At 42.7% G+C, this 25944-nt stretch overlaps 1 protein-coding gene across 1 annotated transcript in view; it reads left to right on the top strand.

The window, feature by feature from the left end:
• jcada (junctional cadherin 5 associated a) overlaps positions 1 to 23803 on the top strand; it is a 33046-nt gene extending 9243 nt beyond the window's left edge. Inside the window, exons 2-4 of the mRNA XM_064332395.1 lie at positions 7510 to 7922; positions 15278 to 19683; positions 21374 to 23803. Of these exons, the coding sequence (XP_064188465.1) occupies positions 7621 to 7922; positions 15278 to 19683; positions 21374 to 21408 (4743 nt within the window). The 5' untranslated portion in view covers positions 7510 to 7620 and the 3' untranslated portion in view covers positions 21409 to 23803. The remainder of the gene's footprint in view (positions 1 to 7509; positions 7923 to 15277; positions 19684 to 21373) is intronic.
• The last annotated feature ends 2141 nt before the right edge of the window (positions 23804 to 25944 follow it).

The raw sequence follows: 25944 nt of genomic DNA, 5'->3' as shown, positions 1-25944 counted from the left end.
AAAATTTAACATAATCACCTTATTGGAACATGCGCCACACCAGACATGTGGAAAGCAATACTGCTCAGTTCAGAGAACTGTGTGTGAAGTAGGCTAAGTACTGTACATGAGTGACGGTGTGGGCCCATGAGGACATTGTTGCCTTTTACACATTAAACCAAGCTTTGTCATTTTTGTAACTGACCTTGTAACTTCGTGCCGTTGCTCTTGTGGATTCCCAAGTTTCCCAGTCGAGGATTTTTAATGGCAAAGTTAATCAATGGCGTCATTTGACCCTGTACCAGCACCTCATGGCCTGCTTGCTGCTGACTGAGCAGCTGGTTAATAACTGCATGGGAGATCTGCCCATGAAGTCTGTACAGTAGGTTGAAAGCGGTGTGGGGGAGAGCCAGCAGGGGGCCATTTTTAGTTTAGTATGGTGACATAGAGGGTGCAGCCTTTCAGATAGGACATTGAGCCCAGGTCCAGGCCGACAGTAGTCATTAAAGATCGCAAAAAACTTACCAAAGAGTAGTGGTGTTGACCCCGTTGTCCCAGCCAGATTTCCAATGTGGCTTTCTTACTGTGGCCACCCAGTCGTCCCTTTTGCGGTTAATTGGTCGTGTAATCCCTTGCATCGCTGACCAATAAGGAGCTGTTGCCTTCTGAATAGTACCCTGGTGGAGAAGATGTGCAGCCATTCCAGCAGTGCTGCCAAGGTAGTCTGCTCCCTGGCATGATAATGCTAACTCATAATGCTAACTCTTTATTATGTGCATTAACTCAGGTCACTTCACTACTGAAACTGCCAATGTGTTTTTAGTTTGTGCTTCTCAGTGTTGCTTCCCTGGTGGGATCTTTATCCAGAAATATATAGATTGAAAGCAGAGGAGGCAACTGCTGCAATGGCTGAATTTGGTTAACACCATTTTCCTATTATCTATTGAGAGTCCAGGAATATGTGGAAAATGAAAATCAGGTACACAGTCGGAGGAAATGCTGTTATCGGTTTTTATTCTTTGTGTTCTGGAACTTTACAGAAAAAACTCACTTCTGAACAAAAACAATGAGTCATAACTATTTAGCACCAGCACGGCACAGTGAGGCTGAAATGGATGCTAGCACAACAAGAACATCTTCAGACCTACAGTATAAGAGTTCTGTGGCTTAAAAGTTTTAATATTGTACCAACTTCCCAGTCCCCATAACTACTCATTGATTCTAATACCCTTAGCATTGTGCTGGTATTTCAGAGATAGAGAAAAATATCTCAAATTTACCGTGCATATGCTTATGCAAAGAAGTAAAAAAATAATAATAATCTGTTGACATGAAAATTGTTAACCAAGAACAAGTGGGTGGTTAAACTGTTCCATATAAGAGCTGGATTTCACAATTCCAAGTTACTGCAGTAAACAGCTGGTCAGCTCACAGGGGCCCACAGGAGAAGGTGCAGCACTGTTCCACTGCATCTCTGTGCAGGACACACCTCCCGTGTTCCCAGCCTGTGTGGTCCTGTTCTCTGTGCTTGCTTTGAACAATCGATGCTAGGTTTTTTTTATTACAAAGTTTTCATCTGCAAAAGCCATCATTTTAAGAAAGCAAGGTTAAGCTATCACTTGTGAAATTTATACAGACCAGTTGTTTGCTTTGCGTGCCTCGCTCACCAATGGCTGATGGTATGTAGTTAAAAAAAACCCAAAATGAAATCACTTTTATTTATATAGAAGGATGTGGAATTGCCCTGCTTGGAGTGAATTCTGTCACCTGGGGTTTTCCACTTTAACAGGGAAGTAATCTAATCTGTTAGCCTCACACCAACCCTCAACCCCACCTCAAACCATGTGCTTTAAAAAAAATAGTTTTGTGGAAACATAATACACCACGTCCGGATTTTATATCCTGAATGAACTGTTGCAGGCAAACTTTTTATGAAACATGTTGCATCAGTAGACACTTTCAAAGTTTCAAGACACTTTCTGAAGAAAACCATCATGTTGGTTGTACTGAATCAAGTTCTCGCAAGCACCTTACACCTTACCTTAGCCCAGACCTGCAATGGCAGGTCTGGGCTCTACGCAAACATTTTCTCCAAGGAGCACATGTCCTCCTTAGTTTAAAAATTTAGGAGCACACTAAAGCATCCCATTTAGTAGATGTGCTCCTGGCTTATTTTTCCTGTTAGCGCACACAAATGTTCAGGATTAAATGCTCCTAAAATGGGAGCACTGTAGACCTGCAGGTGTTAGCTGTGGAGCTAACCTTCCATGTCACAGCAACCGCACCTTACTGCAGAGGCAAAGTGGTTCGGTTCGTGAAATGGCACCAGCGCCCTCGGCGTTGGCAAAGCCTTCGACTCTGTGGGGGACGCCATGTTAAAGAGGCCACAGGGCAGAGGGCTGCTGTGATGCTGTCGCCCCGGTTCTGATTTATCTCCGGTGAAATACGGCTGTTGAGCGGCGCGTTTCTGCTGGACGGTTTCCTTGCCCGACACAAAAAACACGGGAGAGGGTCGCCGATCGCGCACTGATTGGAAACACTTGTGATTTAGACCCCTCGAGTGGCGCACATCCTCAGGAAGCAGAGTTGACTTGTGTGACATCACTGACGAAACAAAACCACCTCCGAATGACCAGCTGAGCGGCTCGAAGGCAGTGCTGCACAATGCCGTAGAATGTGTGCGGACTGGCTGATGGAATAACCTTCAGTGAGACGCACGCCATGGCCTTGTTCGCAGTGTTCAGTAGTGTGCTCCCTGTAATAAGAGTTGCTCCGCAAGTTAGGATACAGTGTGGAAATATGAAACTATAGAAGGGTCGTCAATTTTATTGCAACAAAACATTATTAATCAAAATATTCTCACCATTGGAAGTGGAATACATGTTTTATGGAGCTATGCAAGATTACAAGATTCATAATTGGATAGTGTTATAGGTTTATTTGTCTTGAAGTGTTAGGCTAGATGTAGACAGGACAGAGCCAATGAAAACCTTCACCATAGAAGGTGCCTTCAGGAGAACTGGATGGAGCTGCAAAAACCAAACATGAAAATAGAGTATTAATTACCACTGCTGCAGCATCAGCTCGGCTCTACAGTGAAAAGAAGGGCTTTGTAGGAGCCTAAAACATTTTAGATGGCATGTGGCTGCTAGTGAACGTTGACCGTTCCAGAAACAAAAAGTTTGGAAGTAGCTTAAGCAAAGTGTAGGCTACATCTTTATGTAGATATGCATTTTATTTTTTCAATGTTACGGAGTTTTATTTAAAAAAAAAGCTATTAACAGGAATATTTTGTAGTGTTTCAGATGGTTTGTTGTGCCTTAACTAAGATAATGTGGTCCTGTCTAAAAATGTTGTGGGTAGTTTGCAACAGGTTCTGGGAAAGAGTGATGCTTAGCACAGCTACAACCAGGTCTACCTCTCACTGCTTAACATCATGCTTATTTTCCTCATCCATGTGGCATTGCAGTCTATTTATACAGCAGGTGTAAACATTAAGCGAAGGGTCAGTGGGTCCACAGTCATTTTAATGACTGCGCATTTAAAGAATTATCATTTATAATCTAATAATAATAAATGATGTCATGGCTGAATAATAATGTTTTCAAAATGAACTTTTTTTCCATGAAGATATCCGCAGATATCTCTTTACTCTGCCTTTGCACAAGTGCAGATGACTCTATATCAGAGCCAGAGAGATTCATGTGGGCGATTCGATGAGAGATTCATGTGGGCCTCGTGCAGGCAGTGAACCGGTAGCTGACACCAAACTGTCAACCTAGAAGCTGTCGAAATCTCCCGACCTTCTGGTGCTGTTGCCGCTCTCAGGCCCGAATGCCTTATGTGGATACATAAAGTGTATTTATTCCCCCAATATCTATTTATAAGCAAGGTGTCTATTCTAAACAGGACAAAACCCCGCTGGATACTCCGCAACTTACCGCTGCTGTTAGGGCCTTTATATAGGCTATATTTATTATTTCTTTTGTGTTGTTTTTAGTGGCTCAGCAGGGCTTTTTAACAAAATTGCAGGAAACCACAATGGAAGACTGAACGAGTCAGAAGAAAATGAAAAACAATTTTACACAATTTTAAACAGTTCATTCAACGTGGCTCTTGCTTGGACTTTCTTTACTTCACACGAAGGTGTGGTGTTTCATTGCTGCTAATAAAGATGGAACACAAAATGAGGAGCTGTAATGGAACAGAATCACTATATTTTACTGTGTATTTTGGTGTCTTCTTTAGATTACACTAGATTCTTCTTTAGATTACACTTTTAGATATTTTTTTTCCATTGTGTCTGAACTTGGAGTGAGTGCTTTTTTATTTACTATTTATATTTATTAAAATTCTTTTTTGTAGCCTAAATAGGACTAAACTGCCTCTGTAATCCCAGTGAAGGTAAAAGACACCTTATCTCTTCACTCACACATTTGTGAGGGCATGTTTTATTAAACTTGTTATTTATGTCTATCATCAGATCAATTTTCTCTACAGGCAGAATGATGTTCTATAATATTCAAAGAACACAGTAGTTGAAGTTTTGGATAGTTATGGGGATTATATAATCAGAAAATTAAGCAACTGCTTTCAAGCCAGGCTGCTTTTTTTAAGTGTCGGTTCTTTTCTCAAAAGGAAATGATTTCAATTTTGAACTTTTAGTGGTTAGTGGTGCTGTCTGTGTCAGTGGCGCTAGTAACCCACAGTCAGATTTAGCTAAAACATGGCACTTGAGCAATAAAAACATCCCACCAAAATAGAGAAGCCATATTCCACCTCCTGTCTGAATTGATTCCGTTTGCAAAAAACTGAGAAATTTGCTCACAAGAAGTCACTACAGGCGGCTATGAGCCTCATGTCGACCAGCTCTGTCGGCCTTAATTCTAGAAAAATGGTTATCGACCAGCTTACTTTTTAAAATCATATTTTTAACATTCCAAAATAGGCTAGATCTCCATTTGATGAATTGCCTGTAAGATATTTAAGATATAGTTCTATGTAGATAGATGTATTCTCTTGCAGGGATTGAGTTCCACACTGTGTTTACCCTTTTATTTTTGCCCTGAATATGTTTTTTTATTTATCTTTAGCATACTGAGCTGTGTTATGTGTGCCATAAGCCAGGGTCATTCATTTCTGAAAAAATATGTCAGACAATTAAAAATGATTTTAATGATTTGCCACATGTTGCAGTACCAGAGCTGAACATTTCAGTTTATTACTGAAATTAAAATTGTTGCGTTTTCAGATTTAGGCCTAATGCTAAGGAAGTAACAGGGATCCTGTTTGTGCCTCACATGTCTAGCATTGCGGATGCAGATCCCAAGTCAAGCGTTGCTGCACACATTTTCTCAGTCTGAGTTTTTTTTTTTTTTCTTTTCAAAGGAAATTCTGTTGCATAAGGGGTTTAGTGATATTTAAATGGGGGCATGTTTTGCACTGTATTAAGCCACAGGGGTCATGACCGGTGGAAATGATGAGTCCCTGCAGCTGACGGGCCGGCAGTGCTGGTCGCAGTGAAAGCGGCGAGGCCGCGTCCGCATACGGGCGAGGAGCGTAAACACGGCTTCGGCCGCGCCGAGGCACCAGGGATAAACCGATAAGTGGCTAAATATGTCGCCAGACGCAGCCGAAGCGCAGATAAAAAAGAAATGTCTGCGGTGAAGAGGAAGGAAAAGGGCGTGACGACCACTTTGAGTCAAATGCTTCTGTGTTGACCTAACGTCATTCTTGGTAGCTATCAAAGGAGGGAAATAAAGGAGATTGTGGTGTTATGGAAAACACAGCCCTACGGGAGCCGCGAGCGAAGGACTTGCTGTTTCATAGCGGTGTTTCCCACGGGCAAGTAAGCGAATCAGTTGCACGTTGATTTGTTTTCAGTTTGTAAACACTTTGTTCTGCGGTAAGGCTTACACAATTTAAATGTTTTTCAGGCTACATCTGAAAAGCTGCCCTTTAACTGACCTGGACATAGGTCTAGTTTGGGCTTTAAAACCTTTATGTGAATTATGAAGTTAAATTTCCCAAAACTTCTAAATCCATTAACACAGAGCTTCTAGATGCTTTAAACACTACTAGTAGTGCTTAACAGCTTGACATTCATTACCTAAACTGGATAAAACATAAAAGTTTGTTTAATTTCTGTAAAATATTACTAATAAAAAAATAGGCCCTTTTTATTACAAATAGTTCCAAATTCACCAAAATGAAAGGCTAACAACAACAAAAAAAGAAATGGTTCAAAGCCAAGAGTCAATCCTCCAAAACTAACAGGTTTAGAAGTCTTAAATGAAAAAGATAATCTTATTAGAGGCCTCGTCTCACAAAGAGAGGAGAATTCCGCCTGCTCAGAGCTGGTTAATCGCTTCTGTATCACTGGCTTCAACCCGTTCAAGGCTTAAGTCCATCGGGAAGCTACTTTGAAACATTTTTAAATGGATCTGATGCTAAGAATGCAAGCTGAAGCAGGCTGTACTTTCAGAATATCAAGGCTGCACATTCTACAGTCAGAGAACATTTTCTCCTGTTACTTCACAGCGAGCGGTGGTCTCTTCGCTTCTCATCCCACACCATAATGATGTAGGATTTTTTAAAGAAAAGTCATCCTTGCTCATATATATGAATCTTGAATGAGCTGTTTTTGACACCCAGCAGAAGACTTAACAGACCTTCTATGCTTTTGAACAGGCTCCAGATAAATGAACTTGTGTATGAACGTTAAAGCTCGTCCCTTTGCTCTGCACCCGTACCCGTCATAGGGACTCTCCATTCTGACCTCTGCCACATCATTCGGCCCCTTCTGCAGTGAGACGGGCTTCAGAGTGCAGGTTAATGCAGGTTTGGGCTGTTTGGGTGGGCAGGGGGTGGGACGTCTCTGCGGCTGGAGCGTGCTGCTGCTTTAAACGCCTCTTCAGCGGACTCATCACTGCGTGGACGGGGCGTAATCCACACGCCGAGTTCAGGCATTCCTGCACTTTGTTCCTGGATCGCGTTTTTATTTTTCTCTAAGCAGGAGATTAGGGTTACGATGAGGATGGAGAGAGGGAGGGGTTGGGGGATAAACAACCTCGCAAGCAGACGCGCGGCAGTGCTAAGAACCGTGCGCTAACTGTCTAAGAGCTGCTGTCCTCCGAATCCCAACCGGTGGTGCCAAAACCCCGCCAGCCAGCCAGCGGCTCCTCTGCACTGCCCGTGGGCTGGAGGAGGCGCAGGAGTTTGCCTCAGAGGGAAAACTCCACTTATTCCAAATAACTGAATTTGTTATTTCGTCCAGACTGTTTTTGTAGCCGCTGTACGGGAGGCGTTCAGCATCGCCGGTCCGTCGACGGAATCGGAAGCGTATCGTCATGGGTCTGAAAAGAGGGGAGACAGCGGCAGGCAGGCTTGAATATGGGGGGGTCGGTTTTTTTTGTTTTTTTTGTTCTCTAATTCCTCGCCCCGGCCCCGCTCCGGTCCTCTCAAGAAAAGGACACGAGGGGGACAATGGCGTTTAACGCCACCTTCTCCTGTCCGCTTGTGTTTTCCCAGTGATGGCCTCCGCCGCCGTCTTGCAGATTCGCTCCGGCTCGTAGCGTCACCCGCGCGTGGGAAAACGCCGCCTCCCCCCCACCCCCCCCCCCGCGCAGAAGAAAACGCGACATGTACAGCGTGGAGGACCTCCTGATTTCTCACGGATACAAGCCGCCCAAAAATGCCCCCCCGCCCTGCGAGACGGCGCGCCACGCCGACTGCCAGCGCAAAATGGCCGAGACGGGGTCCGGCGGCGGGACGGCGAACGGCTGTGAGGCGGATGCGGGGGCCTACGTGTGCGGCAGGCAGCCGCCGGCGAGGGGCTACTCCGACGACAATGAGCACAAGGACAGGAACCAAAGGAGAAAAGCTGGCAGCGGTAACCAGGGCGACACGCAGCCCCCGGGTGATTTTCTTACCAGGGATAGCGGGTGAGTTTGCTTTGTTTTTTCTTTTGTTTTGTTTTTTTGGTGTTGTTGGATTTTATTTATTTATTTATTTTCATTTTTTATGTGTCTTTTGTGAAATACACACACACACACACACACACACACACACATTCACCTAGCAATCCAGTCAGACCTGACCCTCTCTCTCTCTCTCTCTCTCTCTCTGCCTGGGAGAGGCGGGGTACACTTTCCAGCTGCAGGGAGCTGTTAGCCCTGACTCGGAATGGGGAGGAAGGGGGGGGGGGGCACAGTAAAGTGCTCTTGAGCCGTGGAGCTGTTTGCATGCAGCTGCTCCGTGGCGCAAGTGCAGAGAGCTCTTGTGTGTTTGAGCCCTCTGTGCACCCCACATCCCCGACAAGAAAAGACAGGAGATGGGGATTTAGGCGCGTGCCGGACCCTGGGCGGCCTCATGGGGGCGCACGTGCTGTAAACAGTACTGTACGCTCAGGACTCCACTGCATCACTGTGGTAAAACCGTAACCGTCTGCGACCTGTCAGCCTCGCGAAGCTCACGTGACTGTATGAGCACGCGTCCTGCGCATCGTCAGCCAAACGAACCTTCCCGTTTCGCCTCAAAGTACCGCCCGGCAAGATTGTGTAATGGTGGCCGTCCTGTTCCGGCGATCATTACATTGTGTCGTGTGCGCTGACTTTAATGATGCTGTGAGTCTGGGACTGCGCCTTGCTGTTTTCAGTTTGGGTTCCCTCAAAAACCGATGCCTCAGGCAGTACAGCTAACACTATGTGCATGCTCTCATGTTTTAGTAATTGTGTGTATATTAATGGATAATAGCACTATATAAATGCAGTCCATTAATTTCAGAATTTCAGTTGCATAAAAGTAGAAGTGTATGTAGCCTCATTCAGGTGTTAGGGTGGAAGGCATGGGATATGTACAAGTGTTGTAGGGAGTGGGTGAGCTGCACCAGTATTTTTATGCTTTCAGTAACCTTATATTATTTTGTGTATGACTTGTCATGTTTAGGTTTATATAAACATTGTCCACTAGATGGTGGTACTTGTTACGAATGGCACTTTATGTGATATTTTATACCATCATAAAGATTACATGCACGCTTATATAACTCTGACATAGATAATGGCTTAACATTATATTGTGCTCCTCTTTGACTGGTTGTCCATAATGAATAGCGTCTGGTTCTGACACGTTTGCTCAGAAAACCAGCAGTGAGGCAGTAGTAATGTCTGTTTCTTTCACACACTCCTCCTGTCAGATCTATACTGGTGAGGGAAATGACATACACTCATAAGAACACGTCAAATCTCATAGGCATGCTAATGGAAGAGAAACTGAGACAAACAGTCTGGCACTTGAGAGGACGGAGCAGTCAGTGAGTTACGCCTGCTTGGCCTGTATCGCAGACAGAGGGGAAGAGGGCTGGAATCACGACTGACCTGTAGACCGAGGCATCGTTATGCACACACCACAGAACCAAGCTCCACATACGGGCACAACCAAGCTAACGTCCTGCCACACAGGCCTGAGTTGCTACTATTTTATTACGGACCCCTTTCACCATTCTAAATGATAGAAATTCACAATTATGCACACACACGCACAAACACACTACATACTTGCATTCGGTCTGCCGGAGAAGCGGATTGGCCTCAGCTTCCCAGAGGAAAAATCTTTTGCTCAGGATAGTCTATTCTTTAACTCTTGAGAAAGTAGTAAGATCTCAATTGTACATCTTTTTGAGATCACTTCAATCTGAATTGTTGCCCCTAAAACCCCCTTAGGAGAAAAGATGAGATAATGAGAGAATGAATTTGAGACTTCAGTAAGACAAATAATATTGAATTGGGATGCAGTTGTTTCTCATGAGGTCACTATGAGAAAACTGAGACATATTTGAGAAGAATCATGAGATCTCATGAGTTTTCTTTTAGCTCTTTTTCTGATCTCATGGTCCCATGTTCAGGAGACCTAAATTAGACTTATTTAAGATCATTTAGAGATCTCTTGTTTTGATCAGAGTAAGACATAAATGAGATTAGGCTATATGTGGTTGTTTCTCCTGAGTTGAATTTGAGCAGTAGGAGAAAAAGCCTTTGGTCTCACCTTAGTATTAAAAATGGCTCATTTGTGTCTAGGAGAAATGAAAGAAACAACTATGAGATCTCTTCTTGGATTTTGCTTTCCTATGGGTTGTCTGGCTAGTAGAGAGAAAGGTGTGTTTCCCTGCATATTTCTGGGCCAAGGCCGGGAGCTCAGGGCGTGAGCGCGTTTCTTTATTTAGTTTTTGTTTGCGTATTTGTCAGAGCACAGAATGAAATTAAACCACTGCTGAAAAGCAGGAGGAGTCAGCTATGAGCGGGAAACGTTACTGAAAATTTACCGCTCGTTTAGCTATTTTTGGTCTTTATTATTTTAGTTTGTTGTTTTTGTTTATTTTTTATTTTTGCCTGGAATCTGTGAGGGGGAAGGGCGAAGATGCCTTGTTTACTTCATTTCAGTTTAGTGTGGGTGCGTTCTCTCTCTCTTCATGTGGCAACCAACGGTGCATTCCCGGAACTTTCACATCTCCCCCCCAGGCGTGTCACGCTGGCATGTGACATGCACACACACACACATACGCACGCACACACACACACACACACACACACATGGATGCACACACGCACACAACTCACACACACACACACACACACACACACATGCTGATGCATGCAGAAACAAACAAAAAATCACACAAACAAACACACTTTGTAAACAACACACATACACATACACTACTGAAATTGTAAACAAGAAATGTAAACAAATAAATAAATAACTTGTATACCAACGTTTCATTTGAAATTTGTTGGGGCTCCAAAAAGTGTGGCTATAATCACTTATAATTTCCAAAATGAAAATTTAAAAAATGATGATATGGGTATGAAATCTTAACACTTTCAGCTCTTTTTTCTGGTGCATGGTGTGTTTCGAGCTATTGCACTGGTAAAATGGTATTTTCATCATGAATTTTGACATGCCTGAGCCATTTAATAATTTTGTGACTTTCTGTGCACCAAAGTAGGAGGGAAGCTGCTACTGGGGATGTGGCAGCCAATATTGGATAGTGCAGTGTCATTTTGATGCAGCTCATTGCAATTTTCAGGTCAGTCAAGTCTGCCATTTGCAGCTTTTGCTGCCTGCTTAGACCATGCCTACGGCATAAAGTGCAGGCCGTTGTACAGTGGATTGCTAATTTCTGTAATTTCCTATGTAAAGTGCGCTTGATCACAGCCTATTCAAAACACAATCTGTGGTGTTCATGGATCATATGTGGTCCAATTTGACTTTGATATAAATCCCAGAAGCAGGAAAAATGCATACTTTGCATTTATTGTCTTATTTTAAAAAAATATAATTTTAATTCCTCTATTTATTTCTGTTTTTGATTGTTTATGGCTTGTTTATGGCTTACAGTATACTGCTTTGTGGTCCCTGGGGTATTTTGCTCTTTTTCTTCCACTCGTCTATTATGAGAAGTATAACAATAAACACAACTTAAACAATCTTTTCATTTTATTTGACTGTAGCTAAAGTGATAGCTACAGTAGTGGCACAAATTATGGATAGACTGCCAACATAAAAGAAGAATGTAGAAATAATTAGCATTGAGTTAAACAAGTGTTAATCATACAAATTCCTATGTATTAGTTCATACCGACATGACATATCTAAATGGTGGATGTTTTATAATCAGCTTGAACATGTATTGCTTTGTCCAGTTTTTTTTTCTTTTTCTTTTTTTTTACATAAAATGATATTCGTGAAAAAAAAATTATTGATGGTCATAGAATATCATTACCACTCAGGGTCAAGAAGATATTTAGAATATGGGAGAACCGGCAGAATTGTAATAGCCTAATTATAATAATTTTACAAGTAATGCGATCACAACCTGTGAACTTTCACTACATAGAGCTATATGTGTGGGACATGTGTAACAGAGGTGCGCATGGAAATTCAGTTGTCATATTAACTACCATCCTATGGTAGATTTTCTGTAAAAGAAGCTGATTGCAGTCCTTGGTTCTAAGCATATCAAAAGGACATGGCCTATCACAAAATTACCCATAATGTACCAATTTCCTGGCCATATGAAACCTTTACTCATTTGTCTGTCTGTCTATGATGTCTGTGTTCTATAATGTTTTCTGTCAATTTTTTTGTGTTGTGCTTGGAACCCTGTAATTGCTGCTTGCAGCTATATTTTCATTTTTATGTTTAGAGAATAACTATGGGCATTGCCTTAATGGAGTTAAGCTCCTCTTTGTAGTGGTCTTAAAAGTGGGACATTTTGGTTATCCACATTTAACAAGAGAATGGAAACATACAAAGAACACAAAATTGAATTGGTAATACAATGGATTCCAGCTGTACAGTTTTTTATGAATAATGCATAAAGCCTTATGGCAAAATAACATTGCAATGTTGCGTTTTCTTACAAATATGCTTTTTTCTTCATTATTACATTTATACACTAATTCTTACAAAGGAAGTTTAATACTGTTGATAAGTGAATAAATATATTTACCCTATGCAGAGAACATATTTTCCATTTGCAGTGGCTAAGTTGTTTTTTTATTGTAGGTGGGTCAAATAATGTTGCTAATCCAGTGTAAGCCTTAAGTAGGTTCCAGACCAATAATACAAAATTGAGTTTGTAATTCTTTCTCACAGTGTTTTTTTTTGTTTTGTTTTTTTGTATTGCACCTACACCACCGGCATTCTGACAGACTACATATACAAATACATACCTTCATCAAGATGGTTTAATTATGTAAACAGTCATGGCAGCAATTACAGAAATAATTATTTATAAAAATCAAATCTAAATTTTACTCTCTGTTGCACTGGTCTAGCTTGTTGTGATCATAAATTATTCAGCAACACAGTTTTATCACTTTGTTTTGTATTGCTCTGCATGTTTTATTACTTGAAGTTGAATTGAATCCAGTGATTTTACTTGTTAAGTAACTGGAAATTAAATTGAACAAAATAACTGGGAGTTGGAGGGCTTTTAAAGTCAAGGCTATGTTTTCAGCAAAACTGGATTGACTTTAAAATTGAATTATATACATGAATAGCCTAAGGCCTTTTTGTTCCTCTTATAATAGTGAGCCAGAACTGTTACATTGCTAATGTTACAGGCGTTCGTGTAGGCGTTTTCATTTAATACAAAAACAATGGTAAGATGACATAGCCCTGAAGACACATTATGTTGTTGCATTCTCGGCCATGTGTTGTTTTTTTAACCATAGCTTTTTTTCGCAGTACGTTTTTTCCCCCCTTTTTTAAAATAACATACGGCTCGATGTATCATTCCCCTCCAGGAAATTAAGTAGTTTATTTGCTTGAACTTGACAGTCGGCCTGCGTAAGTAGCTGCCAGTTTATCTTGGACAGAGTTATGGATGTGGGGAGCCTCTCTGTGTGGGAGGGATGGTGGCAGGGTGTGCTGCACAGGACTGCCTTGGCAGTTGGCATGAAGAGAAAACACACACATTCTCGCAGAGATCCAGCTTGCTTTCGGGAAATGGAGATTTACAATCAAGTACCGAGACCTAGTACTCCAATGCAACACATTACCTACTTCACACATGTTAGGGCCTGGACTGATTTATGTGCAGGTCACATTGCAGGGTATTAGCGGCGTGAGATGGTTAAGAGAGTCAGGCCACTGGCTCCAGCACATCGCTCAGACAGGCTTGGTCTGTCTGATTGAGTCATGAAGAATGAGAGGAGATAAAACAACAGACCAGAACAGCTGCTAGAAATGGACCAAATGTTTTGGAGCATTTGAAAGAGCAAATTGCGGTCATGTTAACACAGGGTGCTGCCTTTTTTATGCATAAAAAAAGAGGCTAAAACGTTGGGGGACAAAAACACCCCATTGTATAAACGCCGATATTCTAAGGTCTTTTTTGAAGATTACAACAGATGATGACCCAGACTTGCGCCACAACAAAATAATTACTCCTGTTTCTTTGAGCCAATTGTCTTTTGGTGTTTAGCATTTGCGTTGTTTTACTGATCATAATATTTACACAGCTGTTTGTAGCATGGCAAGATACAAAGAGAAAGCTCTTAATTTGAATGAAAAGACAAAGAAGTGATGTCACACCTTGGCAAGCTTACTGAACATGGGTAAATTAAAACAGAAATCACTCCTAGAGTTTAAAAATATATATATTATTAGCCTATGTGGCAAAAATGAGTTTTGATCAGAACGCCAAAACATTTGTAGTTTATTTCATTACTTTAATCCTGCTATTTCATCACACTTCTGTATTATAATAAAATCATGAATAACATTAATTTATTGTGTTGTTATTGTGAGTTGGCATATTATACTTACATAGTTATTTCTGAAAATCGTTATTTTTATCAGAACGTAAGTGAATTACTATAAAACACAGATTTCAAAATGTCCTGCCTTCCTAAGATGCAGCATTCCGTCAGCTAGCGCAACCACTGGCAAATAAACTTTGGAATTAACATTGGTCTGCTGGTTTTTTTTTTTTTTTACATCCAATAAAGTGTGACTCTGGGTATTTTAAATGAAAACTCAGGTTTGAACAACATACAGTTCGACAAAAATCCATTTTCCCTTTGAATTTGACATGCAGTTTTTGTAAATTCCCTGTGTTATATAACAAGGAGAGGCTTTACGATATGACTACATAATTTCCATAATTACTTGGTTTTGCCAGCCAGTGCATGGCTCAAACACGTTGTCAGTGACAACATCACACTCATGTGAGACCTGGAAAAAGCGTCCAGTTCCCAGTAAAAGAATGGAAGATGGAATATTAGAAAAAATTTGAACAAAAAACATACTGAAGCCCTCAGTAATTTATGCTTTTTTCATTCGTAAACTCACTATCTGTTCACAAGCTGTCACACTGTGACAGACAAACCGACGAATATCTGCTTTGAGCTTTTTAAAACTGTAGTGGCACTGACTCAAAAGCATAAATGCCAAGGACTTCAGTCAAAGGTCAGTTGATGGATGTCAATCAGGAAGGGAAATTTTGAGGTACCTATCTTTGACTGTGACATCCTCTGATCCTATAAACAATGCAGATAGGAAAAGTGTATGTAAAAATTTTATGTGAATTATATGTAACTATACAATTGGTACTCGATTGAATTTATTTACATTGGTTTTCATATCCAGAACTAAAGGTGCTTTATATATTTATATTTTGTGTTCAGACACCCATTACACAACAGCTGTTGGAAAGAAAAGGATTATTAAGGCAGTTATTGTATTTGTTTGTTATTGTTTTGTACCTTTATTGCTGTATTTTTTGTTGCAGATTATATGACAGGACCAGGGGAATGCAGTCGCAGCCCAGGGGCGAGAGGGACGTGTCCTATTGGAGGAGGCGGGGCCAGGACTTCAGTGTCTTGCTGGATTATGCAGACTGCAGAGAGCTCAGGGGGAGTGGCTTCACCAGGCCTACAGAGGGGGCATGGATATCTTTGGGGGAGGAGCGTGGGCGTGAGAGGCAGTGTTGGGACGAGGTAGAGTGGGAGGCGGGGAGGGACCAGTGGAGGGCGACCGGGGATAGGAAATGCCAGAGCCTGGGAATGGAGGAGTGGAGACCAGCAGTGGCCCTGGGGCGGCAGCTGTCAGACAACGAGAGTGTGCGGAGGACCCAGGGTCAGTCGAGAATCACTGCGCCGGATGGGGGCGTTGACCCCAGGACCAAGGGAAAGTCTCTGTCCCTTCCTCGTGTGCTGCTACCAGAGAGCCTGCAGTACGTGGATGTGTCTACGCACAGCCAATGTGCCTATGGTGCCCAGCGGCTCAACGGCAGCCTTTCCCACAGGCCTCCCCACAAGCACCACAGCAGGGATTGGTGGGCTGAGAATGGGCACTGGCCCGGCGGCCACGGAGCACTTTTACCAAAGCCTAAGTTCAGCAGGCCGCTCAAGCCTCCATCCTACGAGGCTCACCAACAGACACGGGGCAGTTCAGAGATGCTCGCTGGAGACCAGGGGCCCCACCCAAAAGACAAGGGGTCTTGTGTCCCCAGGCAGGACTCTTTCGCACCCGAGTCTGTTGGGTCTGGCATGGAGCCTCCGGGGTACATACCTCCTCCGTCCTATGAGAGGCCTCTGTTACATAGGGGAGCCCAACAGAACTACAGTGACATATCGGACTTCAGACTAAAAGGGGCACCCTTTCAGCAGGTGCCTCGTGGCATGGAGTCCGGGAGGTGGGTTTCTAGACCAACAGGAGGCTCTTGGCTGGAACAGCCAAGGGACAGGAGCGCGCCCTGCAGGAAACAAGTCCACCCGGGTCTCTCGCCAAACAATGTGGGGTGGGTCCAGTACCTGCCTTTTGATGATCCGCGAGTGAGACACATCTCAGGAGGGCCCTGTGGGAGTGCTCTGACCGATGCCGACAAAATTAGACACATCAACAAAGAGCTTCCAAGTGCTAAAGTGTTGGAACAATCAACACACGACAGTGCCTTTCCCCCTACACAGGGACAGTACGTCAGTACTGAAACTGACAAAAGGTCTCTTGATGAGCATAACAATGGCAATAGATGGTACAGTGGTGTGCACAAAGAGAGTGGCAACTCCTTAGCTTCCAACCAAAGCTGTAATGAGTATCAAAGAGACCTATCTCCCACAGTTCAGACAAGATTGTCCGGGCAGAGCACAAATCTGGACAAGGTGCTCCCTGAAACCATTACGCAGGTGAAAAAAATAGAACCTGGAATGGAGGGGGAGAGAAAGCAGAGCTCGAAGAGAAGGGTCAACGAAACCATATTCTGCCTGGTGTCAGTACCCATACACCTGCAGCCAAACAGAGAGAGCTGCGATCAGAACAACAACCAGAAACCGGATCAGTCTAATCCGGATCAGGGGAGCTCCACTCAGAGCAGAGAGGACACGCATAGCCAGTCCCAGTTGAGCACATCCTTAACCGACCTTGAGCTGCAGACACTTACTGTAAACAGGATGAAAGACACGGGCCCGAAGAGGCCCCCACCTGGAAAAGAGTCACAGCCCCTTCATCCAAATAACCACAAGGAGCTGCTGTACTCTGGATCCTGGCCTGGGGACCAGTATCGAGATCAAGAGACCCAGACCAGCTGCCCCGCAGCCACAAAAGGGCCTCAGGGCCTTCAACACCAGCAAGCACATGTACAAGGCCCTTCTGCCACTGACATCATTGCTGACAATGGTGTGCGTGGTGACTGCAGTGCATTTGGGTACCCTATGAAGGGGCAGAAGAGCCTGAACCCATCCAGCAACAGCGCTTTCTCCAGGACTGCCAACTTCCCCAGTAAGCTTTCTAAGCCCAAAGAGGAGCCACCAGCTCCCTCAGGCAGCCCCCTGGCTCAGAGGAGTGCAGGAAAACCGTCGCCTGGCAATGGTCAGGAGGCCTTTGGCCAGTTCCTGCTGAAGCCCGTCAGCAGACGGCCCTGGGATGCCATTGAGGAGCTGGAGTCCTTCAACAACGAGCTGCAGTTGCAAATCAGCAAAAGGCCCAGCGTGGACCAGTGCATCGAGGACCTGGACCAGGCCTACAGGGACATTTTAGAGCTAAGCACAACCAGTGACAACCATGAAAATGGTAAGGCAGAAAACCTTGATTGCAACCCGGTGAAAGTGCCCCCCAGAAAACCCAACAAAATCCAGCATGACTTTGAGAACTGGAACAGTGAACCTGAGTATGGGAAGGTGAGGAGTGCTTTCTCCAGGCCACCGGCAAAGACTGTAAGCTTCCAGAAGCTACCAAACGAGCCTGGCTTTAGAGACTGTGGCCTCCTCTCCCAGATTTCACCAAATGTGGTAGATGACTGCGTGGTCCCAAGCTCAGACATCCCTGTGCTGAAGGAGTCCCTGCTTAGAGATGTGGGCCTGACGGTTTACACTGAAGTGCCGGAGGGGCCCAGGCTGCCTACACTGGACGTCTCCACACTCACCAGCCCCCCTGACTATGAGGATGTATATCAAACTTTACTACTGTCACACGAGAGAGCAGAAGCAGCGGAGTACAAGGCAAGAAATATGGACGTGACTCCACACAGTTCCTTCAGGACATTCGGACTTGGGGTGGATCCAGTGCAACAGGATCCCTCACTCTCCAGAGCTGAGACTGAGAGAAAGGTAAAGAAAAAGAACTTGGCATTCGGGTATAGTGGGGAGAACATCATTGAGGTTAAAGGTCAAGGTGACAAGATTTATTTTCAAAGGGAACAGGCTGATTTTGTCAAGTCCAAGCCTTCAGCAGATGGAAGAATTAATGAAGAAGTGGCATCAGTGTCGGACGAGGAGGCTTCTGATCATTTTGATTGGCAGAAGCAGCTGTCATTAGCAGAGAAGCACCTAGAGGAGCTGCTGATTAATGAAAAGGCCAACAGTCTACCAAAGGAGGACCTGAGCAATCTGTATGAAGTGCAATGTGCAGAGGGGATCCCTGAGAAGGAGTCGATTGAGGAACGGGCTGCTAGGATCCTGGGAATAGAGGTCCCTGCAGAGTCGCTTGCTGTAGGGGACCAGAAGCCTGGGACAGACACTGCTGAGCCTGTAGTGGCAATAGAACCAGAGCCTGTGATGACACAAGCACCATGGGAAAGTAAAGCCAGTAGAAAGTCATTGCAAGTGCAAAGCCAGTATGAAGAAGTTAGTGAGGAGCCTGTGGATCCAAATGGATCGAGGCAGGAGGAGGAAGAGTTGGCGGAGCCTGGAGACGACGCCCGCCTGAGTGGGACATTGGAAAGGCTGCTCTTGTCGGTGGCTGTCAGCAGCAGCGACGACAAGGTGTCTCGGAATGTGAGTGGTGACATGCAGAGATGTGGTGCTTCCCCAGATCCTGTGGCCCTGGAGGCTGAGGTCCTGGATGCTGTGACCTTAGAGAATGAGGCCCTAGAGGCTATTGCCATGGAGGCTGAGGCCCTGGAAGCTGTGACCCTGGAGGCTGAGGCCCTAGAGGTTGAGACCCTGGAGGTTGCAGCCCTGGAACCTGTGGACCTGGATGCTGAGGCCCTAGAGGCTGTGGCCTTGGATGCTGAGGCCCTAGAGGCTGTGGCCTTGGAGGCTGAGACCCTGGAAGCTGTGACCCTGGAGGCTGAGGCCCTAGAGGCTGAAACCCTGGAGGTTTCAGCCCTGGAACCTGTGACCCTGGAGGTTGAGGCCCTGGAGGCTGAGGCCCTGAATGATGTGTCCTTGGAGTCTGAGGCCCTGGCAACTGAGGTCATGGAGGCTGCAGCCCTGGAGGCTGTGGCCCTGGAACTTAAGGCTCTGGAGGCAGAGACCCTGGAGGGTATGGCTCTTGAGCCTGAAGTCCCAGAAAAGGAGGACTTGGAGGCAGAGGTCCCAGAGGCAGAGGCCCTGGAGCTTCAGACCCTGGAGGTTGAGGCCCCACCAGTTGGGATGGCCAACTTGTATTGTCAAGAGGCAATGGAGAACCTTGTCCTCCAGCCAAAGGAGAGGGGCTCCGTATCCCACATGGAGGACCTCATCATTAGGAGCCTAGATTCAGGGGAGGAGAGCAAGGACGAGGAGGAGTGGAACATGCAGGGCAATGGAAACTCCATACCACAGTTTGGCCCAAGTGACACACTCCATTCTACGCTACCCACGCAGCCTCGCAATGCCACTGTGGCAAAGAGGGAGATCACACTGCCCCTGGACCTCAGTGAGTACTCTCATGAGGCAGAGTACCTGGATGAGGAGGAGGAGGTGCTTCCCTTCTCAGGTCAGTCAATAGGGGAGACACAAATTCTGGGACCGATGTTGTGTACATAATTACATTATTTTATTATATGAGGAAATATTATTATATTATATTATATTATTATTAATATTATATTGTACGATTTTTGTATATGGTGTGTATAAATATATATTGTAATGGTAGGTATTCCATGTGTCATGTTACAGGTTGGCAGGGAATCGAAATGTACTTATTATATATGTTAGGTGAGATTAGAAACTTTATGTGTATGTGTGTTATAATAAACACATTCAAAGGAATTTTGTAATTACTGTAGGAGGCCAACAAAATATATATGTAATATATAATATATTATGTTATCCATAATCCATAATATGTTATCCATAACTAGGGTGATAATAATATTTGAGGAGCATTCCCAGTATACTTACCATCATGAGACTTTTCCTTCAGAAAGTTGCCTGTATCACTGTATGAGATATTAAGCTGGAAAATAATCCATGGAATATTGGCAAAATGAAGAACAGCATTGAACACTTCTGCCTGCAGACTTTTGGCGTTATATTTTAAGTATGTCTGCCAATCTAAAAGTCCTGTACTGAGATATTGTGGGTTCACTAAAGTTGTGAGGCTATAATGAGGTACAGGTGAATCTTATCCCGTTGGAAAGAACAGGAAAAAACTGATATTCAGATAAGAGGAAATATGAAAGCTAATATCCTCAGCCATTTTGCAAGAATCTGATATCTATTATCCTTAGGCGTTTTTATGAAAAGATCCCTTCTTGGTCACTTAAATTTAATCAGTACTTCCATCTTATTTAGTGTTTATTAGCAGTATTACATGTGAGAAAAGCGAAGTGACACTGTTCTGCTCTCTTGGATCATACACATAAAATGTGTGTGTGTGTGTGCACGCGCACGCTGTGTATGGTAATGGTAGAATGAAATTTGTTATTTTTTCTTGTAATTAAGGAATTTGAATTTGAGATCAAAAGATAAGCATGAGACAAAATTGCACATGCAATCGGCTTTTATTTACAGCATTTGCCTGCATGTATGTTTTACATTTTACAGAAACAGCTGTTTTTGAGTCCTCTCTATATAATCCACTGTTACCATGCAAGCATAAGCATTTCTTCACTGTAAGTAAACTTGCTTTACCACAAGAGGGAGCTCTTGTTTCAAAAATGTGAACACGATCCAAGGTTGTGGCGCAAGGATTACATTTACATATATCAGATAGAAAATTTTAAATATGAATATTTGCATTTGAGTTCAAGATGAGTACTCCAAAGTGATCTGTCTGGAGACTGTTTTCAGTTAATTTTCCTGTAGATAGTAATTTGACTGAAACAATTCTTGGCAAAGAATTTCAGTCTGGTCCCAGGGACCTGCACCCAGTAATTCACACCCTCTAAGAAAAAAAAAACAGCTGGAACTTGCAGTGGAAACCAAGTGCTTGTTTAGATGGCTCATTGTGTTTTTCTGAAATGTAGTGTCAAGCAGGTGTGTGAAGTCTGCCTGAGAAAGAGTACAGGGGTGGGTGGAGGCCAGAAATTCTGGTGTGCAAGTTACTTCAAGCATTCAGAGAGAGAGAGGGACAAAGAGATACAGAGAGAGAGAGAGAAAGCTTAAAATGCATTTTGTACTGTCACATTAAGAAAGGGATGAGAGCCGTTTTTCATTTCTCTCTTTTCCCTCCCCTCCAGATTCCTACGACCCCAGTCGAGTTGAAAGAGTGTAGAGCGAGAGCTTCCTCTCCGTCTGAGAATCAGTTTGCTACACTGTGTCCCTGGCCTCCCACTACAGATGCCTTCATCTCATCCCAGACCACACTGAAATGGCCTTCTACTTCGACGCAAGCATTGTTTACGTGGACGTCCGCCGCCGTGCTGCAAGCGCCGTTCCACTGCCAGAGGGGCGTGGCCCACAACGGGGTGCAGCTCTCCTCCCTCCTCTGGTCTTCCTCACCACCCTCATCTTCCTCTTGACCCCTGCTTTGGCTTTCCTCTTACGGACGTTATGCAATTCTGCATTGTGCTCCCACCTTTCTGACCACGCCTAATATGTAACCCAACCGGGCCATTATTGATCACACACCTGTTTAGGGTTAGCTTGAGGGTACAGCTATTGAATGTTTGAATGTAAGTGCTTGTATGGCACTAACAGGCAGGCAGGCGAGTCTGAGAATGACACAGACCTGTTCTGTCGCAGATATTAGCCGCGTTACCAGCAGTAAATTTATACCATTCAGTGTTTTATGAATCTTATGCTGAAGAGGACTTCATTGCCTTGGGCCAAGGAACTTCAGCCATTGATCTCAATAACAGTCATGCTTTGCGTTATTACCAATACATAAAGCTCTTAGATGTACAGTGGGGGTATCTTTGAAGGTGTAGATGATCAGGTGGGGCCAGATAAAGAACCCTTTGGTTATTTTATTTGAGTGAGCCAGAGCAATATTTTTATATTCCCTTTGCTTGGGATTCTTCAAAGGCGGTTTGTGGTGGTGAACAGGAGTCCTTAACAGATCCTGGCTTTAATAGGGGTTCCTACTGTTCCTCCATGACAAAAATTTGACAAATAAGCCAGATTTTTTCCCATCAAAACAGCATTCTGAACATGCATTGCAAAGATAATATTTCACAAAATATTTATTTTTGTTATTTCATTGACATGTTAATCTACATAATGTAAAAAAGTATATTTTAAATGTATTTTAAGAGATATTTTGTATTTAACCATTCAATTTTATTTTCCCACTTCAATTAAACTTGAAGTGCATTATAACTGTATATTACCACAAGAATATATATTATTTTATAAAAATTGTGTCAAAGAATGAAATATATTGAAGTTCGAAGTGTTATGAATTCAGTGTGCCGAGAACACACACTATTTTGTTTATGAAGGATAAGGTTTGTTGTATTGGATTTATATCTGTCTGAAACACGATTACTTTTAAGTTTAGCCATTGAATAATACATTTTACGAAATAAGAAAAATAATATTTCATGTCTGAAAGCAGACTTGGCAATAATAGTATGTTACATATACAATAAATAGACAAGACACATTAGCAATGAAGCAGCTACTCTGGTTTGTGTTTTGTGGTTATTCAATTTACTCTAATTAGCCGTAGTTTTATATATACACTTTATAAGATGGAACAAAAGCGGTATAATTGATTTGTTATCTATTTTGTCTTTACTTGACTGCCTTGCACATTGCTAATTACCATCTCAGTATAGATTTATACTTTTTATATTTTTTGGTCATTAACTAATTGCATTCATTACATTATACTATATGCAAGCGTGTGATTGCTATGTCGAATATTGGTTCATGGATTCTTTTTTATTTTTAAATTGATTCCTATATCTGAAAGTTATCTATTGAAAGTTACATTTCTTTGGTGTTGATCATACAGTTTATTATACAGACTTTTCTATCCTGAAGTAATAAAAAAAAAAACCTTGTCACATTTTCCAGGTCCCAACAGTAGTGCGATCAGTCAATAGAATGTTCTGGAGTTGTGTCCAGCAAGTCACGATCAATCTGAGACACTAAAGCAGTTGGTCAGCGAAAGGTGGTGACTGGTTTTGACGGTTTTTATATGTGGCTGGGATTACTTTGCTGACATGTTTTCCAAGTGTTGTAGAGGAAAGGGGTGCTCATTGACTCCCCAAACTCCCTCTCTTGGCTTAGCGTATGCCTAGAGGACTTGTAACTAGGTGTGCAAATCTTTTGTATTGGAGGTTTTATGTGGACCATGAATAATTCTGCACACTGCTGTTGTAATATTTTCTATTTTCATATGGACTTTAAATGCTTTTTGTACACATAGGCATTTCTTCCCTCCTTGCATTAGATGAGAGAGATGGGCGGAGGAGAAATAAAGGTGTTTGCATATATTTGCATTTGGTACTCTACACAGTATTCAACCATTATATTTCATATAGCATATTTTTATTTTCAAAACTATGCCAAGTATTTAAATCAAAACAAGCTATTTTTAGAGTATTTTAAAGGGAACTCTGTATTTATGGATATGAAATTGACCATGAAATACAGAGGTATGAGTGTGCTACCGTTGTATAATTCTGCTGACAGTTCATAAATAAACCATTTGCATGAAAGTTTCATTTGTGATATTTTTTTTCTCAGAATGAAAGCCACCTTCCGCTGTCAGTTTGTGTGATACGTTTCTGCCTGATAATGTGTGTCTGTTCATGTGTGTCTCAGTTCTGTCCGTGTTTCCCTGCTGTCGATTTTGGTGCAGGCCCGAGAGCTGTCTGTCTATCAAATCAAAGGGCTTACCCAGCATGTAGAGAGGCATAGCATTACCTCATAAGCTTAACTTCAGGGTGCTCTGGGTTTTTGGGTGGCATTGCCCACCCCCTCCACTGCGATGTATATTAGCCACTCAGCCAGGTCTCTCGCACAAAGGCCGGGCTGTTATGGAGGAAGTGCACAGCTGTCTGAGTTCATCACCCTGAACCCGGTGGGGTGTCTGCGGTGTTCAATGCAGGTTTGATACAGCAACAGAGTGGAGTCCTCACATTGGTGTTAGATACAGTATCTATGCCAATGACAGTGCTATTTCCAGAAAACAGGATATTGTTCAGAGACGCAACCATTCTCTCCCCTTTCTAATTACAGGATGCTTTAATGTGATAGAGGTTCAATCATTACACCGTCAAGCTCACCCTCCTTAATTACTGCTGAATTCTTTGAAGTGGAGAGGCTCCATGGTTACTCATGAGCAAGGATCCCTGATTAGATTTTTCTGTGTAACCAAATTATTTCTAATTTAGTAAATCAAATTTTTCTTTTGGTGTGTGCCTTCTGAATTTCAGTTGTTAGGCTGTGCTACAGTTTGAGCAAAAAAGGATGTTCGTTATGCTGGATTGGAGTTTTCAAACTGAGCCGTTGCTGTTTACAGATATCAAGTCTTTTTTTCTATCACAAAATTGTTCATCTTTTAAAGTCTGTTTGCAAATAAGACAGCAAGCAACTGAAAGCTTCTCAGTTTGAAGAAGGGTCTTTTCCTGAAATTTTAGTATGTAGATCTTTCTGAATGAATGCACAAAATATTAATTACAATTGAGAATAGCCTGGAAGTTGAGAATAAAGAAGAGAATAATTTTTGTTCCCAAGGCTCATGACCTCAACAAACCCATGCAAGAGCACAAGGCAAGAACTGTAACCTGAAAGCGCCCTGTTGTGGAAATTACACTAAACTATATTCCTTATAAAAGATTTCCACAAGGCAGAGTGCGATGAAACAAAGTTTTCTCTTTATTTAGATCTCAAGGGAAGAAATCCAGCTGCTCTCAGATAGAACCGGAAAAATTCCAAAAATTGTTTGTCCATAGCACATTTTTATACATTTTGAGCCAAAGCATAGTTATATAAAACAGGTTTTCATTGGTTAATTTTCCCTGGTACAGGAACAAATCTAGACAATTCTGGTTATAGTACTACAAGGCTAAATCTCACAAACAGAAAAGATTTGATGGGTAACAGCCTTCAGGTCTGGCGTTCAAGGTGACCAGACCTTGAATGCTCATAAAGCCTGTTGTTTCTCATGCTATTTTGGCTGATTTGGCAAAAAACAACAATTTCCTGGTATTTCCTAAGAAAAAGGAGTAAACCTTAAAAAGGTATAAAGCTTGCCCCGGCGATAGTATCCTATATCCTATAGGGTACATAAAATTGTACCCGTAGCCATGGATTTAATAATTCGTTTGTAACATTTTTTTGCTTACCAAATGTACTTATTAGTACCCAAATAACATTATTGTACCTTTCAGGGTACATTTGGGAAATGTTTTCCTTAAAAGCAAAAATGTATCTCCACTGTGCCTTTATTTCTGAGAGAGCAAGCATAAGACTGAGAATGCAAGGTTGGTAAATATGTACCTGGGCTGAAACCTTTTATGGTTCTGTCTGTTTCTTCATGCTTCACGTTACATCTGTATGCGCCAGAGTACAACACAATTTTATACTTTGTCCTTAATGAGCTGTCCTTAAGTCAGGAGGGTAACCGAAGTCCATAGGGTAGTTTTTGATTCTGTGTTTTAAGGTTTGTGACAACTGAGGTCAGAAAAACCTTACTAATGAGATGTAGGAGTCCTGTTGTTTGTGCACAGTATTTTAAAAATCAAGAGTCACTAGAACATTGTGTTTGCGTGGGTTAGTTGATCAAAAGGTCAAGCCTAGACAATTCCTGAAAATGCCTATAAACAATTTACAGAGAAGATTCTATAAAGGACTG

Source organism: Anguilla rostrata, chromosome 4 (genome assembly GCF_018555375.3).
Source record: "Anguilla rostrata isolate EN2019 chromosome 4, ASM1855537v3, whole genome shotgun sequence".
Lineage (NCBI taxonomy): Eukaryota > Metazoa > Chordata > Actinopteri > Anguilliformes > Anguillidae > Anguilla > Anguilla rostrata.
Note: the sequence above shows the minus strand (reverse complement) of the source record. Positions and strands in the feature narration are given on the sequence as shown.